The sequence below is a fragment of the Malaya genurostris genome, chromosome 1 (genome assembly GCF_030247185.1).
Source record: "Malaya genurostris strain Urasoe2022 chromosome 1, Malgen_1.1, whole genome shotgun sequence".
Classification (NCBI taxonomy): Eukaryota; Metazoa; Arthropoda; class Insecta; order Diptera; family Culicidae; genus Malaya; species Malaya genurostris.
The window spans coordinates 14039613-14060677 of record NC_080570.1 but is presented as its reverse complement, the minus strand read 5'-3'; the positions used below and the strand labels follow the sequence as shown (position 1 = coordinate 14060677).

Sequence of the window (21065 nt, the reverse complement as noted above, 5' to 3'; positions counted from 1 at the left end):
TAAACTTGAAACCGTATTTCAAACCACCTTTTATTTCTGATCTGGAAAGAACCTACGGGACTAGAAAACCTAAGGAAAGTATCGAAAATAAGCTATCCACATACATTTGTGTTGTACGCATGTATTTGTGATGGTTTTTTATGCTCACATCACAGCATGCTGTGCGATTGGCTGTCAGCTTTCGTTTGTTTGCTTGTTTGTGCGGTTGAAATTCTGCGCGTTTTCAAAATGTAGCGTATTGAAAAGGAAGTGAAAATTAAGGTTCTGGAAACATGGCTAAGTGAGAAGGGTATTATTATGCGAACATTGGCGAAGCGGTTTGGAATTCATCATGCCAGTGTTAAAACCATCATTAATAATTTTGGGGAACACTATTCTTTGGCTGAGTTGCCAGGAAGAGACAGAAAACCCGGTTCATTCAACCCGAAACTGGACCAGAAAGTGGTTTCTCTGATCATGAAAAACAAATTAATGTCAATACGTGATTTGGCCAAAAAAGCAGGAATGAGTGTCGGAATGATCCAGCGTATCAAGAGGCGAAATCACCTGAAGACCTACAAGAAGCAGAAAATCTCGAAACAAAGTGTAGAACAGAAGAAGCGAGCAGCTACAAGGGCCTGGAAATTGTATTCGCGTCTTTTGCAGTGTCCGGATGCATGCGTTTTGCTGGACGATGAGACTTATGTAAAAGAGGACTCAGAAACCCTTCCAGGTCCACAATACTTTACTGTCGTCGTTGGGGAGGATGTGAGCGATGCGGACAGGTCGATTCAAGTGGAGAAATTCGATCGAAAGGTACTGGTATGGCAAGCAATATGTTCCTGTGGTTTGAAGTCAAGCATTTTTTACATTACCGGAACTATAAAGGCAGAAATCTATCGATCTGAGTGTCTCCAGAAGAGATTGCTGCCTTTATATAAGTAGCATAGTACACCTCCATTGTTTTGGGTGGATTTAGCGTCGGCTCACTATGCCAAAACCACTCTCAATTGGCTTGCGGAAAAGTATATCAATTTCGTTGAGAAAAATATCAATGGAACGCTACTGGGCAATGGTGAAGAGGGTCTTCAAGAAGACTGGTAAGGCAGCTGGGAACATGCAGGAGTCCAAAAAATGAGGGCTCAAGCGTCCAAAAAATGCGATGCAACACTTGTCTGGAACAAGAGTGTTCGATCGAAAGTTCGAAAATTCATGAAGGAATAATTTAAATTTCATCCGGTTTTCATTATGCTCAAGATTAATCTCGTACAATAAAGTATCAATTTTTAGTTTAATTAAAATATCGTTTTTTATCATAATCTGAAAGAAAAATTTGTGGATAGAATATTTTCGATACACTCCTTATTGTTTGAGTTTAATTATATGACAATCGGTTCAATCATATCTGAGACAAGTGAATGTGTCCCATTTTGGAGTTTGAGATCAATGTTTCCAGTGGACAAAGAAGGTAGTTTTGCGGTCATTCGTTTCCCTGCAAAAATACGAATTCAAAAAATCATCTGCATTTGTTTTTTGATATGATAGAAAGCTGTCAAAAAGCTATGTCTTGGCATTAGGGGAAAGTGTTATAATATGCCGCGCTTAAGAAAACATTGAGATTTTTCTAAATGTACTGATATATTTTCATCCAGAATGTAGGTATTTCTTTGCAATACGCCTGAGAAACATAATTTTCAATGATTCCAGTAGAAGTGATGAGAATTGATGGATACAAACACATTTTCCAAAACGACCACATTCTCAGTTTTTTCGCTTGCCGTAGGCATAATGCCCCAGCAACCGTATAATATGTACCGCAAAAAATCAGTGGAATGCCTCACAACAATGATGCAATATGCCCCTTGAAATGTCGATATAGAAGAAAAGCAGATAAAGAAGATATTCTTTGCATCAGAAATCAATTGCATAATCAACTGATTACAACAGGAAACCAACATTTTTTATCCTCCCAATGCTACATTTTGTTTTAAAAACCGTTATAAATCTTTAAAACAATATTTAACTCGTATAAAATTCGTATATCAAAGAAATGAAATTGTTCCTCTAGATTTGTATACTGTAAATAGAGACATTAGCACTGCTAAAAGTTAATTACTAAGTAGCAACCGACCATTAGACGCTTTATACGGTTAAAGTGCTTGTTTAGTCGAAGCAAAACTTTACATCGAAAAACTACCTAATGAGCTGAATGCGAAACGAAAAAAAAAAAATAAAAACTAGTCATGTCCACTTTAGCAAAAAACGGTACACATGAGGTACCAAACCCCTAAATGATATTTTCAGTTTTTTCATATTTTCCAGCAAACAACAACTGCCAAACTTGCATAGCAGAAAGATCTTACGTAAAGATAGTGTTAGTGATGAAACTTTTGTTTAGAAAAGTTTTGAAAACTTGAAAAAGGAAGGGGGGCGTTTTGGTCAACAGGGGCGCTTTATAATACTTTCCCCTACTACGCCGCGATCTTACTGACACACTATGAATCCTTCCAGGTCGGGGCTCGAACATATGACAACTGGATTGTAAGACCAGCGCCGTATGCATTGAACCGCCAACCCGGGCAAAGCTGTCAAATCTGGTCACAAAGAGTGCCTAAAATATGCAACTCAAGAAACCAAAAATTTTATACATACTTTCACCAACAAGAAAAAAGGTCTTTTTAAAGTTGTATATCGACACATCTAAAGTAGTTCAATTGGCTGAACGTTTTTCTTTCCGGACTGATCAACCGTTTCCAGTCAGTCTTTGCGTTGGGTTTTTAACAAAAACAACTAATATTTCCGAACTGATCCCGATTATCTGAAAAGGTTAGCAAAACTTCTACTACAGGATTCAAGCTTTCCCATTTTCAGCACACGGTTGCTCTGATAATGCACACAACATCCAAACAATCACCGAACCAAACCAAAATCCTATTAACCGGTACTCACCGCGGGAACAGCATCCTCTTGTGCTCCAGATAATCGTTCAATGACTTTTGACACCCGTCCAGCTCCTGTCCCAGTCGCAGGAAATCATCGAGCCGCCGGGGCACTAAGCAAACATCCACCACAAGCGGATTTGCGGCACTGCTAGCCATAATCTGGAAACCGATGGCGGGGGATGGCGAGAAAATATTTACTCATCACTGAGTTTGGTAATAATAACAAAAGCAAGAATAAAGACAACAAGCGCCACACTTGATTCAAGCTCTCGAACGTGAAGAGGAAGACGCACCCTCCTCGTCGAACGGCATATTTGCCAAAATGACCCCGGTGTTGTTGATCCCCACCACCCCAAACAAAAAAGCACCCGTTCTTATTTACCTCTTGAAACTCCTGATCGATCTTGTTAAATTTTTCCGCCTCCTCCGGTAATTGAGCACTTATATCGCCGCCTATAAATATTCCCTCCAGGTAGAGCCACTTCCGCTGGACGCTCAGCCACTCATCGATGATTTCGGAGATCAACGTCAAGTCCTTCTCCCACCGCTGCACCGTTGGCAGAAATGGGCCAATAAATCTGTGGGTTGATGGAGGGGCGGTAATTCAAAAGATAAAAACAGGTACAACAAGATATAGAGATATGAATCGAACTCGGAAGGGAGGGGGGAAACCAGGCCAATGGCCGGATGAAGCCCGCGAGTGTGGTGACGAATTGCTTGTTATCCCGTTTGGTCGGTTTGTTAGGACCCTTTCCGAAATCAATTATGTGCTTGTCGAGAAAAAAAAACAGAACGAAAAAAAATATATGAACAGGATTCCGTTCATGAGAAGCAAAAATAGTCCATGCCAGCCGAACGTCAGCATCCGGTTTTGGCCTGGTCCCTGGGCAGGGCAGACAGTGGACAAATGATTCCAGTAGTCCGGCGTCTACGTCCGGTGAATATTTTATGGTTACGCAAATTGAAACTTTCAATATTGGACGCTTCCATCGCACGGCAGCAGCCGTTCATTTGTCTGCATGCTGCTCTCTGCCCTTCTCCGGCCATGGGAACCATGGAAAAGTGCAATCAATTGTAATTACTGTGATGCCGCCATCGATTGGAGATTCATCGAGTTTTCCTCCAGCGTTTGCATTATCTCGTCCACGCCGCCAAGGACGAACCTGAAAGTAGGACAAATAGAACGAGTGATAATAAAAATAAATGCATAGAAGGCGGGGTTGTTTGGTTAGCTAAATTAATTCTGATTACGACAGAAGAGTAATGTTTCTATCCACCAAATTTATCATCCTGGCAGCACTGCAATTCATTTGGCAGACGACTAAAACCCTACGTAATTGAAGTTCGATACAAAATTTGTCGCCACGGTAAATCTAACTACTCTTTCGTCGCTGAGCCCTGGGAGAAGGACTTTTTTTGTCAACTATCAACTCAATACTACACGTAATATTAATCGGACTACATCCAATCAGCAGTTCGTATTGAGGATTATCGGTCACACAGGCAAACAGATGATTCGATGAAAATCGTGAAAATCGATAACAACAGTTAAAGTTTGAGTACCTAAGGAAGCTTGCTGAGGGTAATCGAAACGTATAAAATTTTGAAAAATGTCCCTTAATAAAAGACCAATCGACGCAGTCTATTGCTCTGTGATCAGCTCAATTATCATCGCACTGCATTGGCACTGTACTACGGAGAGTGGAAACTTATTTTTTTGTTTTTTGTTGTTGCATCCATTGGCCGTTGTTTCCAATGCGATAAATTAATGCTTTTTTGTGATCATTTTTTTTAATCATCATTTTCAATTTTATTTATTTTGCACTCGATTATTAATTACTCGCTCACCACTGGGAGCAAGCTGCTGGTGGGATGGGAAAAGTTTGTTTTCCTTTTTTTTCGTTTAATGAAACAACAGATGACCAATTTGTGAAAACTTCATTTGAATGGTTTCTGTTATTTGTGCTAGAACAACAAGCGCACAATTGGAGTAGTTGGCGTTTAAAACAAATGCTTCTAGGTTCGGAACTGTGGTGTGAATTGGGGTTTTAATTTCGAATTCGAATATTCGGATTATTGGATGAACACTTGAAAGCATACAACACAAATCGGACCTAATCGAAATGATAATTGGACTCTATTCGGTGGTCGGAATTTATAGTTGATATTCAACAATTCCAAATTTTGAATACTCGAATCAAAGGGTATTTTATGTTTAGATTTCGAGATGCTGGTAGTACCGTTGGCTTATAGTTACTGCTTGTCTTTTTACCGATTACTGCGAGTTTACAGGGCGAAAATATCATTGACTTGATTGATGCCGTGGGTAATTCTGAAAACTTGTTAACCAACAGATGACAGCTATCATTAGAAAAAATTAGGGACGTTGCATGCCCCTTGTTCCGGGTTTACTCTGCTCTGCTCTGGTAACTCTGCTCACAATTTAGATGTTAATTTCAGGGACGGAATTGACGAATACGAAGTAAACGTTAAAAATACTAGTCTAAGATGGCAGCTTCCGGTTTGTCAAAATTAAAAACAAAATACTGTTAAGTCCCTTGTTACAAATGTAGTATAAACTATGCATATGCTTACCATTTTAAGTTGAACTACTAGGGGATAATTGAAGTACAATTTAAACTTCACATGCATAGAAGCGCTTAAGACGAAACTTGAAGAAAAAGAAAATATGAGCACATTTACACAATTCGGGTACTCTGTAGCCAGAAAACCTCCTGAATATTTTTTCTGAAAGGTTTTTTGTGACAGAACATACGTGTAATGGTCCAACATTATTTGTCCGTCACGTCGAATAACTGTGACAGACTGACTAAAATCATCATCAACTGCAATCTGTACTGTGAAAGTGACTGTCAAATGGGATACTCGATAGTTCTATGATCAAGTAGCAGTATATTCAGTCAAAGACAGGCGACTGCTTTTTGTTTTCTCTCTCATGCATTGTTTTTTCTTGTTGAATTTTCTATGACTGAGTGGAAACATATATTGAAGAAGCCATATGAATGATAAACTTGCAGAAAAGATGATTTTTTGGAAAAAGATACACTTAGAGACAGGACTCGAACCTGTGTTATTTTGCAATTCGTGTATACGCAATTTCGATTCCTGCTTATGAGCGTTTTTTCCCAAAAAATTACCGAAATTTATCGAAAGCTATTGTTGTTGTTGTTGTTGTCTATGAAAATTCCAAGATGGCTTCTTCTGGTTTATTAAAATTGTTCAAAAATTTGAAAAAGTCAGTATTGGCTTTATGGACCAAGAAAATGATGATGTTTGCAAATTATCACATAGAGCAACATAGGAATTGAGTATTAAGTGCGGAAATAGTTACTAACTTGGTAATATTCCCTTAAACAAACCAACGGAATTAGTAAAACATATGCATTCGTTAAACTTTTGCATAAAAAGTAAACCTTTAATTTCTTTGATACAAAAAATATATTTAGATATTGATGCTAAGTCAGGTTATGTAAATTACTTTTGAGCAGTGCCAACAAGTAAAGTCAACATTCATCAATCCGAAAGTAAGAAAACTTAGATTTATTCTCAAGCGGAATAATATAAGAATTGGTTGAAATTCTAATTAATATAAATCAATGTTTTCTCCCAATCACAACCGAATGTTCTTTCATTATTCGAATTTCAAATACAAATAAAAAAAATTCACTGGAGAATAATCATTCCTATGTATTATGACAGCTCCATTCGAAAACATCATCGTTTGAACCACAGCGCCATCTGCATGTCGAACTGACGCTGGAAGGTCAATTCTAGAACAAGATTGGGGTTAAGTCATTTGCATGTTTAATTCCGGTGTGTTTCAAGACACTACAGTTTTGGAATGTTACCAAAACAATACACTATAAGTTTGACGATTAAGCGTTGAAAATGACGAGTAAGCGTCGTTAAATCCGAAAAAATACAACAGGGTCACTTTCGGCTTATCGATCATTTTCGAAAACCTTGAACAGTAAGAATTTTTGGAGTGGATTTAAAAAATCAGATGTCGAGAATTGATGTTTGCAGCGATTCAAAAAGTCCGACCACCTGGGTTCGATTCCCAAGCCTGCACATAGGGTCAGAAAATTTTTCTGGTCCGAAGAGGCGAATGACCTTAAGGTTAAAACCTCTATAATCGAAACAAAAAAAAAGTCCAGGATGGCAACTTCCTATACAATAAAATAGCGATCAAAAACTTGTGTAATTCAGGAAATGCGGTAACTATTGACGAATTAGCGTTCTGGTTTGCCTTGTTTTTTTTAATGAATACCCAAGATGGCGACTTCCGGTTCATTAAAGTAATTTAAACTAACTTTTTAACTTTTTAAAATAAATATTTCTATGTAGGGTCGCTGAGAGAAAATTCGGATCCGGGGGGGACTGCAATATTACGGGCCCCTAAACGTTGTGAGCATGGGAATATCATCGACTGAAGAGATTTTTAAACACATTATTTTAACAAAATAATTCGCAAGCCGGGTTCGTTTCGATTTTTGATATTTTTTGTTATGAAGAATGAAAAAATAATTTAGAATTTTCGAATTTCTGGGTCCCCTGGAAAGTCTCAGGAATGATTCCTCCCCTTCGCCCTTCCCACTCGGTCGCACCAGTTTCGAGCCTAGTTTCAATGATATTGAACTGAAATTCGAGTCAGTTTCTAACCTGATTCTAATGTCAGGTTTGCTCACACCCCCGTTGCTAAGTACGAATCCAACATAGTTTTTTGAAAAATGTTTGTTTGATGAAACTACCCTGGCTCAGTTTCAGTTTTTTCAAGCGAAAACTTTAAATTTTACTAATGTAGAAGTGCAATTTGAAAACAAAGTGAAAGTATAAAACTTGTCGTAAACCTGACAAGGTCTACAATCAATGTTTGGACTGTGATGAATCTTTGCTTATCAAAGTGATGCCACGAGTGCATTTCATGAAAATACAAAAACTTACCACAAAGAAGCATCGAAAAGTACTGGTTCTGGTAATTTGATGAAATTAAAATTTTCCAATAATCTTACAAAATAAATATAATTGAAAATTTACAAAAACCCTGCAATATGAGTATACAGAGTAAGCGTCGAAATAAGCTGTTCTAGTCATATAGAACAAAAGGAATTCCGGTTCATTGAAATTATTCGCTCTTCTACCAAACAAGTATTTTTGGGTTAAAAAACAGCCTTATGACCGTTGTGACTATATTAGAACTATATTAGGATAAGAATTCTATGTAAAAGTGATGCTACGGCGAAGAAAAACTTTTGTAAATTGCCTTAAAAAAGTGAACGTATTTATGGAAAAAGCCTTAAGATATAAACTAGGCAAGCGAGCGGCCTTTCTCTATAGAATTGCTAGTAAATCTAATTTCGAACGGAACTTCGAAGACCCATAGCGTCAGGTACCATTCGAATCAGCACGACGGGATGGGATACTGATTTTGCGAGCAAACACAAAAACTAAAAATCGGTATTTATCTGTATGAAAATTCCATTATCGGTATTTTAAGAGAGCATATCTGTATTCCTGTATTGAGTCCAAAAATCGGTAAAAATACTGATAAATCGGTATAGTTGGCAGCGCTACCGCAGAGGGACACAAAAACGCACCGCCATTTTGTCCCCGCTAAATTTTCTCCGACAGAGACAAGTTACTGTTAGTTCATTGGTCATGGTCGAAAGTCAAACGGCAGCCCCTGCTTGCATTTTCCGGAGATAGAATAGTGACTAACCACACTTTTTTATATCGGCTCAATTTTCTCGGAGACGGCGAATGCTCGTTTTTGAAAACCTAGCAAAGTAAGTGTTTGAGATGTTTTTGGAATTAATCTGACGAGCAGGTGCAATTTTTGCCAAACAAAATTAAGTGAAATGTATAAAATAAAAGTGTTTTAGAGATAATATAAAAACTTATTTGATTCTGAGGTCAGTTTAGACATTACACTTCGGTGTAGTAGCAAAAAGTGTTTTACAAGGCAGCATAGCGGCACTTACAGCGAGTTTATTTCTTCGTCTGCTTAGTAATTCAAGATGAACTGCTCAGTTACAAAAGCAATTCAAGTTGAACTGCCGGGTACTAACGAATTGAAGTTTCGTCTATATAAACATATAAACGGTTACCGTGAACATTTTCCGTTTTAGTTTGACCGAATTTCATAGAAAAGGTTAAGTTTCGTGGAAAACGTTGCGGTAACAGAAAACTTCTGAAAAAAATTAAAGTTGAAGTTTTAAAGCGTCACAATTTTTCTTATGTCTAAAAATTATTAAAGCATAGATACTCTACGTTTGTAATCCACTAGGCTCTAATGATTACTTTAATGGAATAAAAAAATCACAATCCACTTGCATTCAAATCAAAACAATTTGAGATCTTGTTTTGAATCATTCGGAACAATTGATAATTGAGCCTATCTTCCGCAGTCAATATTCTACTGTCTGTCCAGCAATCAAACACTCCAATGACAGCCACCTCCCCAGGCCCAAATCGTTCAGTTTTAATTCGTTTTCTCGGTTATCACTAATAAACCGCACCCCGCATCCCAGCCCATCCTAGCCCAGCTTCTTACCTATCATCGGTTTCCGTTTCAGCCCGGCTCGCGTACGGCACTATGATGAATGTCGTTTGCCGCCAGATCTCCGCTACCTCCTGGACGCCTCGTTCGATCGACAGTTCCTTAATGGCATTATTTATGATTTCTTCGGCGATATCCTGCAGCGAGGGGGGATGGTAAACAGAGAAGAGTACATTTCAGTGCGCCAAGACAAGTTATAATAAAAATGAAGCCGAACATGAAAACGGCATAAATCATCGGGAGTCGTTTTTTTCTCTTGATTTTTGCTTTGGCGCTAAAGTTGTTATTAAACGTTAAACCGAAATTCAAAGCGCGAGTGGTGCAATGGCGAATTGTCGGCTGAGGATCGTTTTGTGAAATCGACGCCGCTGGCGAAAATGAGGGATTTATGTGAAATGAGCAAGGGTTGTGCGAAGAGTTGGGATGTTGAGTTTGAGCTGAACGGAACTAAAGACGCCCTAACCAGCAAACGGCAAATTTTGTCAACGTCCAGCGCGCGGTGGCAAACTCGCATTAAAATCCGGAACACATTTAATAGATTTTCTTGGAATAAGTCCAGAAATTATGCTGTCCATAAAAATTTACGAACACGATAACGACATTTTCCTTGCGGCTGACTAAGTGACGCCACTGTTCGCTCGGTAGCTTCGGGGTTGGGTTGGGGGTGAAGGAAGCTACAGTCGGAGCCCTATATTTACTACCATCGCCCGTATTAATCACTTTCCCCTGGCGGATGAAAATAAAGCAAACCCCCTTTGCAAAACACGGTACCTGGTATTTGTGCAGTTCCATGGCGAACATATTTTCCAGCGTGAACCGATCGGGCGCCATATCGAAGTGCTGCCCGGTTTTGTCCATTAGCAGCTGCCAGTGGCGTTCCCGCAGGGCTTCATCCTTCAGGCTCAGCATCAGCGGAACCGACGATTTGAACTGTTTCATCTTGGTGTCCAGTGCCTGACCGACCGGAGTCTGCCGAACCTGCGGCGGATTCACAAACGAAACCCAACGGAGCAACGTGTGAGCAACGGGGAAGGAAAATCTATTTGAAGTGATAACTTACCGAACGTGGCAGCTTGCGGAAATCTTTCATAAATCCATCGATTCCGTCCAGTAAGGCCTGCGGGTTCAGATTTGCCCACAGCGTTTTGGACCACTTCTCGCGGGCGATCTTCTGCTGGAGGTATAGCTTGTACACCTAGCCATTCATCCGGAAGGGGTGAAGGGGGAGGTAGATAAGGAAAATTAAATGAAATGATTATAAAAATACACATTAAATGTTCTATATTGGATGGAGTAAGAGTCGATAAATTGCCTGTAGTAAGTGTTTATGATGTGAAGCATTTAAACAGTATTTTGTTGGTATATTTTTAACTGTGGAAAGTTGATTACGGTCTACGAAATCTACTCCACATTCTATGAGATCCCAAACTTTCACAGACCAAACTCAATTTTTCATAATTTGTTCAATGGCAAACTTTTACATTATCGATGAATTCACAACTTTCAACAATCGTCAAGAATGACTGCACTTGAAGACTTCCCAGATAACAAGCCTTTTATAAGCACAGAAAATTCTTTCAGCTCTTAATATGTAATCTAAATGCTCTTCGGCTGTCAATTTCCCTTACTATGAAATCAATCAATAACATCTTCAGTTTCAAATTAATGTCGCCTACAAACAAACCCCCAACTCATCATTTGTATTGGAAAAAACATGATCAGAAAAAGTTCATTTCATTATCAGAAGTGGAAAAGTTAGTTCAAGAGATTCCTAAGAAAAATCAGTGACTGAAAAAAAGCAGCAACATAATTTTTCCTTCATACAATCGGGAATTGATTGGTATGAACGAGCATTATGGTAAAATTTAGTGACAAAATGAAGAAAAAAAATTTTTCAACCGCATGAATTAAATGAATCATCGCGCAAAGTGTATTGTGCAAAAACAACACATCGAAATACGGAATATATCCAGTGACTGAGCACAGAAGACTTACGACACGTTTTCTATGCTAATAAAACAAGCACCAACGACGGTCAATTTAGTCATTCAATTTGTAACAAAAATGTTCTTATAATCGATTTTCTCACCTCTAGCAAAGTTGCTCATTCTTTGTTACAGACCAAAATCATTGGCATTATAACAATACTTCACCTAGCATAATTTTATAATAGAACAGAATATTGAAATTCAATTTTCTCTCATGAAAAAAAGATAGAAGTTGTTTCGAATAAACCAAAGGCTTGGACTAATACGTACCACTTAGTACAATTTAGTTTCAACCGGTATTCGCAGGTCCCCAAGAAAAGAGTATTTAGATAATAGATTAGGTTCGTGGTTAAGGAGAACTGTGGTGAAATATTTTATTGATTTGTTTGATTGCACCCGGCAAACGACCATAATTAAGTTAAAGCCGGGTCTAAATAAACGATATATAATAATCGATGTGTCATTTCGTTTTAGTTATGTGTTAAAACCTCTATTTCACTATTTTGTTTGGCAAACGGATATCAATAATTAATAGTTTTAGAATTCTTTAAATCCAAGATGGCGGCTTTCAATTTTGGGATATTCTTTCAAATCGCTGTATAATTTGTAGTTTCAAGACGAATTTGACCAGTAAGTTTTTGAAAAAACAATTCCTAACTTCGAAATCCTAGATGGCCAAATGCGAGTTGTTGTGGATATTTCTCATATAAATGAGTTTATGGATGATTTTAAACATTGCGTTTTTGATGTCATCGTAATCGGTCTTGTAGTTTTTCGCTATCGTGTATTCTGCCTTATTGTACTGCTAGAATTATGCAAGTGAAGTATCAAAAGTTTGCAAAATTCTCAATATCAATTGTGTGGAAAAATCACGTCAGTTTTACTCGTATTCATGTCATCCAGTTATGGCTCTCACATTACCCACCCGTCTTTTTTTGACTGCTATCGAATCGCTGCTATGTTGATAATTGAATCAATAGCTGATTGAATTGGATAATTTTGGACATTCCTAGTTAACGTAGGGTAGCTGAATATGAAAAATTGTGATCAACGAAATGTCCATAATATCCTATATCATGTTACATTCTTCCATATTGAGCCCCTCTGCGCTTACTGAAAACGTTCGAAAATTATCAAATTCAATTTAAATTTTAAAGTTGATCCACTAATCAAACAGAGCATAGGACTGCCCCTTCGGATGCATCTCTCACCCGGCAAAAATTTTATTTTGAGAAAAAATCTGCATTAGAAAATAGTTGCTTTTTAACTTTCCCGCGTATAGAAATCACAAAATAATTGTGAATTAATACCTATTATTCACACATTGTTTAGAGCAGGGGTTCCCAAAGTGGTCGATATAGACCCCTTGGAGTCAATATCCTTTTTGAGGGAATCGACGTAAATGAAAACTGACTATGGGGGTCGACGAGGTCTAGAAATCGATCTCCTATTGTTTGATATAAGTTGTGATTTGAAATCTTTACACAAAAAAAGTTATGTTTATTTGACCATCCGCAGAAATTGGTAAGTATTTTACATCAATATTAAAAAGCAAGAAATTGAATTTTCAAATAAATTTGTTGATGGGGGTCTGAGGACTAAGTTAATTTTAGTAAAGGGGTCCACGACCCAAAATAGTTTGGGGACCCCTGGTAGTATATGAGTAACTGACTCGGCATCTAATTACAGGAAAATCAACGATGCGTGAGAGATGCGCATTGGTTTGCATGAGTAAGCAAATTCTGTTCTGAACAAGAATTCTTTACCGATTTATTGATTTTTAGTTGGTTTGACGTAAAGTCGCCATAACTAAGTTCAGTTTTGCAAAGACTGAGTGGAAACATATACTGCAGAAGACAAATAAATGAGAAACTCACAGAAGGGGCATGCCGATCTACAACTCGAACTTTCATCGATTGTTCAGTAATTCAATTGCTTTATACCGAGATTCGTTGAAATATTCTTCTGATATCTCGGTAACACGCATCTTCTGCCGAAAGTTGAATTTGTCAATAAATAACAAATATACCGTAATCGGCAAAAACTTTTGCCGAGATATCAAACAGTGTGTCATGTATGGATTTTGCACCGAACCCACATCGCCATTTCTCGCGAAAAGATAGACGTAGAAAAAGCGTTTAGTTTTAATTCATGATTTGAATTAAAACTAGGATTATTATAGCAGCCTCTTTGCCCTACTCCACAGATAACAGATATACAGGCTCACATATGAACTGTGTGTAAAATTTGCTCAATCAGCGCGGCGAACACGTGCAGATGTCACCACGATCGACACGAGGTGCCACCACGATTTGGGTACCGCTTTCACATGAGCATTTTAGGTGCAACATTCACTCCACGCTAGATTTACAGAAAATAACATGTTTTAACGATAGTAATACGCATGTCATATTATTTGTTATTGAGTTTGTTTAGAAACAAACTGCCAAAATGCTTATAATCAAAAATAAGCCAGGTACTTTTTCTAGCTATGGATGATGTTAACGTTTCACGCTTATTGCCCACGTTTCGATGGTTTATTGCTTCAAAACGTTTCCATTTGAGAGAAATAAATATTTTTGAGCAGCAAATGACCAAAAAAGACATCTTGAAAAACCAAAAAAACAAAAACAAAAATGGTTGTAGCAGTTTCCAGTTTTGTTTTATTATGATTACATGGCTACTTTGATGGAAAAGTGCTGTTGAACAGCTTGTCAATTGACATAGTCAAAAAGTGACGGAAAATGCTAGCAGGGTTGTGCCAAAGATAAATAATAAAGACATGTATGTGCTTACAAATATTTTTGAAAAATATGGTTCGTTCCCGGTACCTTCTGAAATGACCGCACTCACCGCTTGGTGGAGCGCGAGATTAATTGCATTGTTATCATTTCAACCAAAGTGTGCCATGAAATCTCAGTATGTACAAATGAGCTACCGAATCGAAAGGGTTCTCACGGTTTGACATTTGCATTATGAACGTATGATGGGAACTCAGCAGTGCAACCAATTTATCAACATTGGTGCCAGTTTCACGGAGGACCGTAGATGTGCGCCAAAAAAAGATCGTGACTGTCATGTCTGGAAATTCGTTTGTGGTTGTGCTTTACTGACAATTATATCATATTATTTAAGGAAAACATGTTTTGATGTGACGCGTCTGAATATGAAGTAACGCACAAGTTAAACGTTTTATATCGCTTAAAACATGAAATCAGAGTAAAAACTCGTTTTAACTAATAGTGTGAACATTGAATATTGAGCAATTTGATGTCTCTGTTCCACACACATTCGCATTATGTACAGTTTTACACAGTGATAAAAAGCTTGCACTGAGGAGAATGCGCTTAGAATTTCATAAGTTTTGAACTTCTAACCAAGTTGAACTCAGCCCCATTGAGTGTTAGAGATTTGAAAACAGTTTTATGCTAATCTCAGGTGTTATCTAGGCACTGTATGATATTCCGCTTCGTATATTACTTTAATGATTGGAACGATGCGGCTTGAAAAAATTCACTGGGCATCCTGGACACACTCACACTAGTGTTAACCACACAACTACACTCACGCGTAGATTGGCCAATAGTATTAGTCACTAAAAAAATGTAATGTAGGTGGGAAAAAGTAGCAATGGACGACCCTTTAGTTAATCATTAAATTCTTTTTATTTTGAAACAAAAGCATTTTCGACCCCCAAAAATAGCGGACCGAATGAATTTGTACTCTCAATTGGCACACTGCCGCGAAACTGAATCACCGGTAGCGACACCTGCCAATGAAAAATGGAACCAAGAAAAGAAGAGTTCTTCCGAAAATATTCATATCGGTAGTTTATTCAATAGTACAAATACATATCGGTAATAAAAGTATACTCGAAGTAGAAGAAAATCGATTACAAAGTGATTACTAGAACTTGTTTTAGTGTAAACTATGATTAAACATGTAGAATCTTCAAAATGTGTGAAATTAAAATTCTCGAGTACTAGTATGTTTAGTGATCGAGTACCATTTATTTTGGATAATTTATTTGTTATTTCCGGCAATTGAAAAATGGTTTTGAACCAAGTATAATTCGCGGGTCCATTCCAAATAAACATTAGTTTTCGCACAATAAATTAAGATCAATATTACCACCTTTAGAGTAAAAAGTAAAAGTAAAGTAAAGATTTTTCAAATGAATTTGCCCGTTTTTTATAAGAAATCGTTAAAAAAGTGATTTTCCTACCGATTTGACAGCTCTTGTTGAAAGTACACTCTTACCAGCCGCTACCTAAATTTGGGTCAAAACCTACCCAAAATCAGCTAAAATGCATCTCCCCAATTTTAAGTAATGAGTGATGACCTCAAAATTGAGGTAGATGTAAATTTAGTCAAAGTGTTATTCCATAACAAAGCACGCTACCCATTTGCGTCCGATCAAGTCAAAGTTTGAGTAGATAACGACCTAACTTTGGGTCGCTTAAATAAGAGCTCGACAATGAATGATTTCTCCTCAAAAAATAGGTAAAAATGATTTCCAGTGTATCATTTCTGAACATGCAGCGCCTCTACATTTCATTTTAGCGTCATTGTGCCAATAGTTTAGCTTAATATAAAAACGGTTGACAAATGATTACCCAAAATTTAATGAACATTGATAAAAAAAACAGGACACTCCGTTCTCTGGTAGTTTAAAAACCAATAGAACAATGGAAATTAGAAGCAAATTTTTCGACAACCGACTTGTTTGTGTGTCTAATTTGTTTGCCATCCTCAGAGCGACTAAGCTAAGCCAGTAAGGAAAACGGCAAAATCTCGGCACTTTTTGCCATCAAATATTCCTGTGCCGAGCCGAGAGTTTGCAAGCAGCTTACCGATGGGATCCTCTGCAAGCTCCCCACACACAAAAGAAGAAAAAAAAACCGGCAGAAGAATACTAGAGAAGTTTTCAGCTGGAACATAAACTCACCACTTGCATTTCTTCGTACTCGTGTTTGCAGTGCAAAAACTCATTGTAATCCGTTAATGGGATGTCGAACAGTTTTTCCGCGTTCTCTGTGTGGGCGAGAAAGGGAAGAAAAAGGAAAAAGAATGAACGATGAACGAAATAAAAAATTAAACGAGGAAAATTGATGCATTTAGTGCAGCTCTTGTTGGTGCGCTTTTAACCAAGGCGGCAAGCAAGAAGGAACGAGACACCCACCCGGAGCGAAAAAAAAGCTAATTGTTTCGGAATTGTTAAAAGCAGAACTTTTTACGGCTTCTGTTTAGATAAGCGTTCGATTCAAGCGGTTTTTTTTCTTCATTTTCACATCTTGATGGAAAATTTCCGTCCCCCATTCACTTACCGAGTTCGACACGTTGTTTGTCCATGGCTTCAAACTCCTTCGCGTACTGATCCATCAGCAAGGCACCTCGATCCAGATCCAGTCCAACTGTTCCGGGACCTTCGGTTTTGTACCGTTGGACAAATTGGTTCAGCTGGAAAACAGACAAAATTCGCGCAAATATTGAGTACACACCGCTTAGCATTTCAAACACGGCGAAGGATCAAAGCGGCCGCCACATTAGCTGCTCAAAAGCGCCCCACTGACCGGTTGCTAGGGAAACTACTTTCCGAATGCTTTGATTCCGAGCAGTTCTTCAACTCGGGCTCCAAGAGCTACTAGACACTCCGACAAACCAAATGTCCCCCCCACCGTACGCCACCCCACGGACCAGGCAAGGAAGCAGGTGCGGAGTGACGCGAATATGTGCTCAAACTATACGCTCAAAATACTCACTTCAAAGCAGAATATACTGATCTCATTCTGTGTCATCTCGGCAAACTTTGTCTTCGTTGATTGCAGCATATTTGCTCGGTATAACGCTGAATTGAATAATTTTCGCCAACGTTTCTCCAGCTGGTATGCCATCAGCATGTCACCGAAGGGGAGCTGTGTGTGGAAAGCGCAAAGGAGAGAGAAGAAGATCAGAGAAAAAAAGGTTAGAACTTTGTTTTCTGTTTTTTTTTTCTGACGTTGGTCACGTTGAAATTTTCGGACTGCAGTTTTCATCTCAGCGGAGTTTATTAGTTGAAGTTAAATATTTTTTTTCGACGTCGTTCGTTTCGGTCACTGTGAATACACTTTGTCAGGGTGCGACTCTCTTATCCATTTGAGAATTAGTATGACATACCAAATTGTTGAACTTCTCATCAAACTGATTGCACTATTCAGCGCGCCCAACCCTTCATTTATTGTTTTCTCGGTTATGTGAAAACAGATTTTCAATGCAATTAGTGTGAAATACCGAATCAGTTCGTCAAGATCAGCAAATGTGCACAGAAAATTATAAATCTAACAATCCCCCATACGATACAATTGATGAAGACATAATTTGTTAAATGACAGAAAATGACTTAATGTTGGATTAGAATGAATATTACTTGTTCCAAATGTAATTTTCAAATTCGGCTAGCAAGTGCGACTGTTTGATTTTTTTTTATGCACCATTTACAAACCAAGCGGCTTCTGTGGCTCAATCGGTTAACGGGCATACTTTGTGATTCAACGCGAATCTCGGTTCAAACCGCCGCAGCCGCTATAATTATTTTTCAGTCAAATTTAAATTTCGTAGAATTCATAAAATCATAAGATTTTGTCGAACTGTGTTACGCAAATGTGCACTCGATTTTCTCAGAGATGGCTGAAACAATTTCGATATATCTAGATTCAAAAAAATGGCTCAATAGTCCCAAAGCCTATTAAGAAATTTTATCCAGATCCGAGGTACAATATGTAATAAACACGTGGGTGAGTAATGTCAGAGACACAACCAATGCTTTTTCCACACTTTCGAATATCGATGTGCGTACGTACAAGCAAGAATGGCTTTTATCGTATCAAAGAACGATCACCAGCAACTCTTCACACGATTGAATCAGTGCCATCAAAGAGAGATGGATATCATCGCAACAACAAACACCTGGCATGGCTCATTTAACATAGAATCGACACCAGTGCGAGAGCGAATTTCTTTCGATGACATTTCTGAGAATCAAAGGGTAGCACGCTGCTGTGGGGATCATCTCTGAAGCAACAAACGGTCGCTTATTCTCGTTTCGCGATTCGATTCTATACAGGCAGTTGATAATTGCGATAGAATCATTTTACTATTGCCGCTTATTCTAACTATGTGCATATAACCTTTGTATAAGTTGTGTCTATGAAAATGTCTGTGAATGCTCCACACAAGGGTATTGAAATATTGCAACCTAGTAAGAGAATCATCAAGTTGAATCATCGATTCGATTTTCTGTGATAATTGTCAACTTGCGATTTTCTCTTGGGAAATTCCACACAGCAACGATCATTATCAGATTGTAAATTTTTTAAGGGCCGTGAAATATTCAGAGTATGAAGTGGAGCGAAGAAATGTAGAAAAATTCTCTCGCGGTTCATGCATTGAGAGACTCGAGTTCTTGTAGCATCTTCTACCGGATTGAAAATGTTGTATACAATATAGATAGCAATATAGCAGCTTCTGTCAAATTTTCGATAATCACCAACACAAGCGTACAAGTTGATTGATTGCGTGAATTTTGCAAACTTTCAGTGCTTTATTTGCAGAATTCTACCGGTAGAAGACGGTAAACACAAGAAGGGGTTGTGTAAGGGACAAGGCCGATTACGATGACGTTAAAAATGCCATATTTAAATTGCTTCATACATCCATTTTAATGAAAAATATTCACTGCAAATCTAGGATTTTTAAACGCTATTTCGATCAAGCAGTTTCCAGAATTTATTCAGAAAATTAAAAGATTATTCATCAAAATCGATATTGTACCCTTCAAAGTACTCCCCATCGACTGGATCCTATCCTCGAAACATTTTTTTATATTTTTCCATAATCTTATCTCGGGTGCTGAAACGCGTTCCACGGAGCCTTGAGTTTCTTGAATTCGACCGAATAGGAAAAAGTCACAGGGAGCCAAATCAGGTGAATTCGGTGGTTGCTGAATTCGTTTCGTTTTTAGCCAAATATTCACGGATAATGATGGCATTGTGTGACAGTGCGTTATCGTGGTGCAAGATCCACGAGTGATTTTCCCCACAAAGCTGGTCTTTTTCGGCGAATTTCTTCACGCAAACGTCTCATAACGCCCAAATAATACTCCTTGTTGACGGTCTGTCCGTGTGGAAGGAATTCATAATACACAACACCCTTATGATCAATGAAAACTGTGAGCTTCGCTTTCTTTTTCGTCTAAAAACGACGTGTTTTTTCGGTCGCGGCTCATTCGGTGTATGCCATTCACTAGCTTGATGTCTGGATTGCATATCATACTCGTAAATCCACGTCTCGGTCCCAGTAATAATCCGTTTGATGAATATTGGGTCAGATTAGACCTTGAAAATTATGGCTATTGCGATGTCCACGCGATCCTTTTCTTGCATGCAATTCAGGTCTTTCGGCACCAGCTTTGCAGCGACACGTCTGAGGCCCAAAACCAAAATGTCTTGAACGGACCCAAAAGCAATGTCCAACTCCTCTGCCATCTCTTTATTAGTCAACTTGCGGTCTACGGTCGTCCATTGTTTTGATTTTGTTGATGTTTTCGTCGATTTTCGATGTCGATGGCCTACCGCTTCTCTCATCATCATTCATAGACTTACGACCACTTCCGAAAAGTTCGTGCCACTGATAAACGACTGTTTGCTTCTTAGTATCGTTGCCAAAACACTCTTCTAACATTTGTAATGTCGTTGCACCATTGAAACCGTTTTTAACGTTAAATACAATGAAAACTCGTTGTTGCAAATTCAACTCCATCTCGAAAATTGTACAAAATCGAGGACACGCACAATCGCAGATGTACTCAATACAGCGTAACTTTTACCAATGTGCCGGTAACAAGCTGAAAATTTTTTAGAATATCAATGACAAATGTGGTAATCTAAATAAAAAATTTTGAAATGATCTTAAAAATTGTTTTCTTTGTTAGAATCTAATGTTCGTTAAAAAATCCGTTCCGAAAATACTCATGGGTTTTCAACGAATATTGATAAATTGGAGGTGACCGTCTTGATCTTTTACTGTCTCATTCGTAAATGACCGACACCAGAACAAACGAAGAGAGACGAAGCATTTTCGTTTCTCATCGAAAAAATGAAAGAGAATAATTGCCAACGTCACTCTTTCCTCTATGACAAGACGAAACCAAACTAACGTCTTCAGGTAGCATCAGCAGAATTTCAATTCTCATTCTCTCATCGATAGTGACTAAAATATGACAAATCGAAGTAATTACATCCCAGAACCTCTTTGGAAACCAAAAATACTACAAATTCAAGCACCTACAGGTAAAAGTTATTGTGAAACCTTTTTCTGTCATTTTCGATTCACACAGCTTCGGTTGAATATCGACACTGAATACTATGGGGTTTTCACGGAAAACTGCAAATGACTGAAAGAGCAAATGAAAGAAAAAACACAATTTTGAAACTACTGCCCCGCTTATGTCATTGACTGGACATGGATTTCGTTCTCATAGTTTGCAAGCGAAGCTGAGAGTGACTTATGACCTGTTTTCACTGAAGCTCTTGGATGACT

At 38.1% G+C, this 21065-nt stretch overlaps 1 protein-coding gene across 2 annotated transcripts in view; it reads right to left on the bottom strand.

Moving 5' to 3' along the window:
- LOC131432979 (dynein axonemal heavy chain 10) overlaps positions 1-21065 on the bottom strand; it is a 163108-nt gene that overhangs the window by 69667 nt on the left and 72376 nt on the right. For both annotated transcript variants that reach the window (XM_058599673.1, XM_058599681.1), the window contains exons 27-35: positions 17252-17404; positions 16817-16949; positions 16438-16523; positions 10562-10696; positions 10273-10479; positions 9496-9638; positions 4004-4084; positions 3304-3499; positions 2929-3080 (exon numbers count right to left, since the gene is read on the bottom strand). In XM_058599673.1, coding sequence (XP_058455656.1) covers positions 2929-3080; positions 3304-3499; positions 4004-4084; positions 9496-9638; positions 10273-10479; positions 10562-10696; positions 16438-16523; positions 16817-16949; positions 17252-17404 — 1286 coding nt within the window. The remainder of the gene's footprint in view (positions 1-2928; positions 3081-3303; positions 3500-4003; positions 4085-9495; positions 9639-10272; positions 10480-10561; positions 10697-16437; positions 16524-16816; positions 16950-17251; positions 17405-21065) is intronic.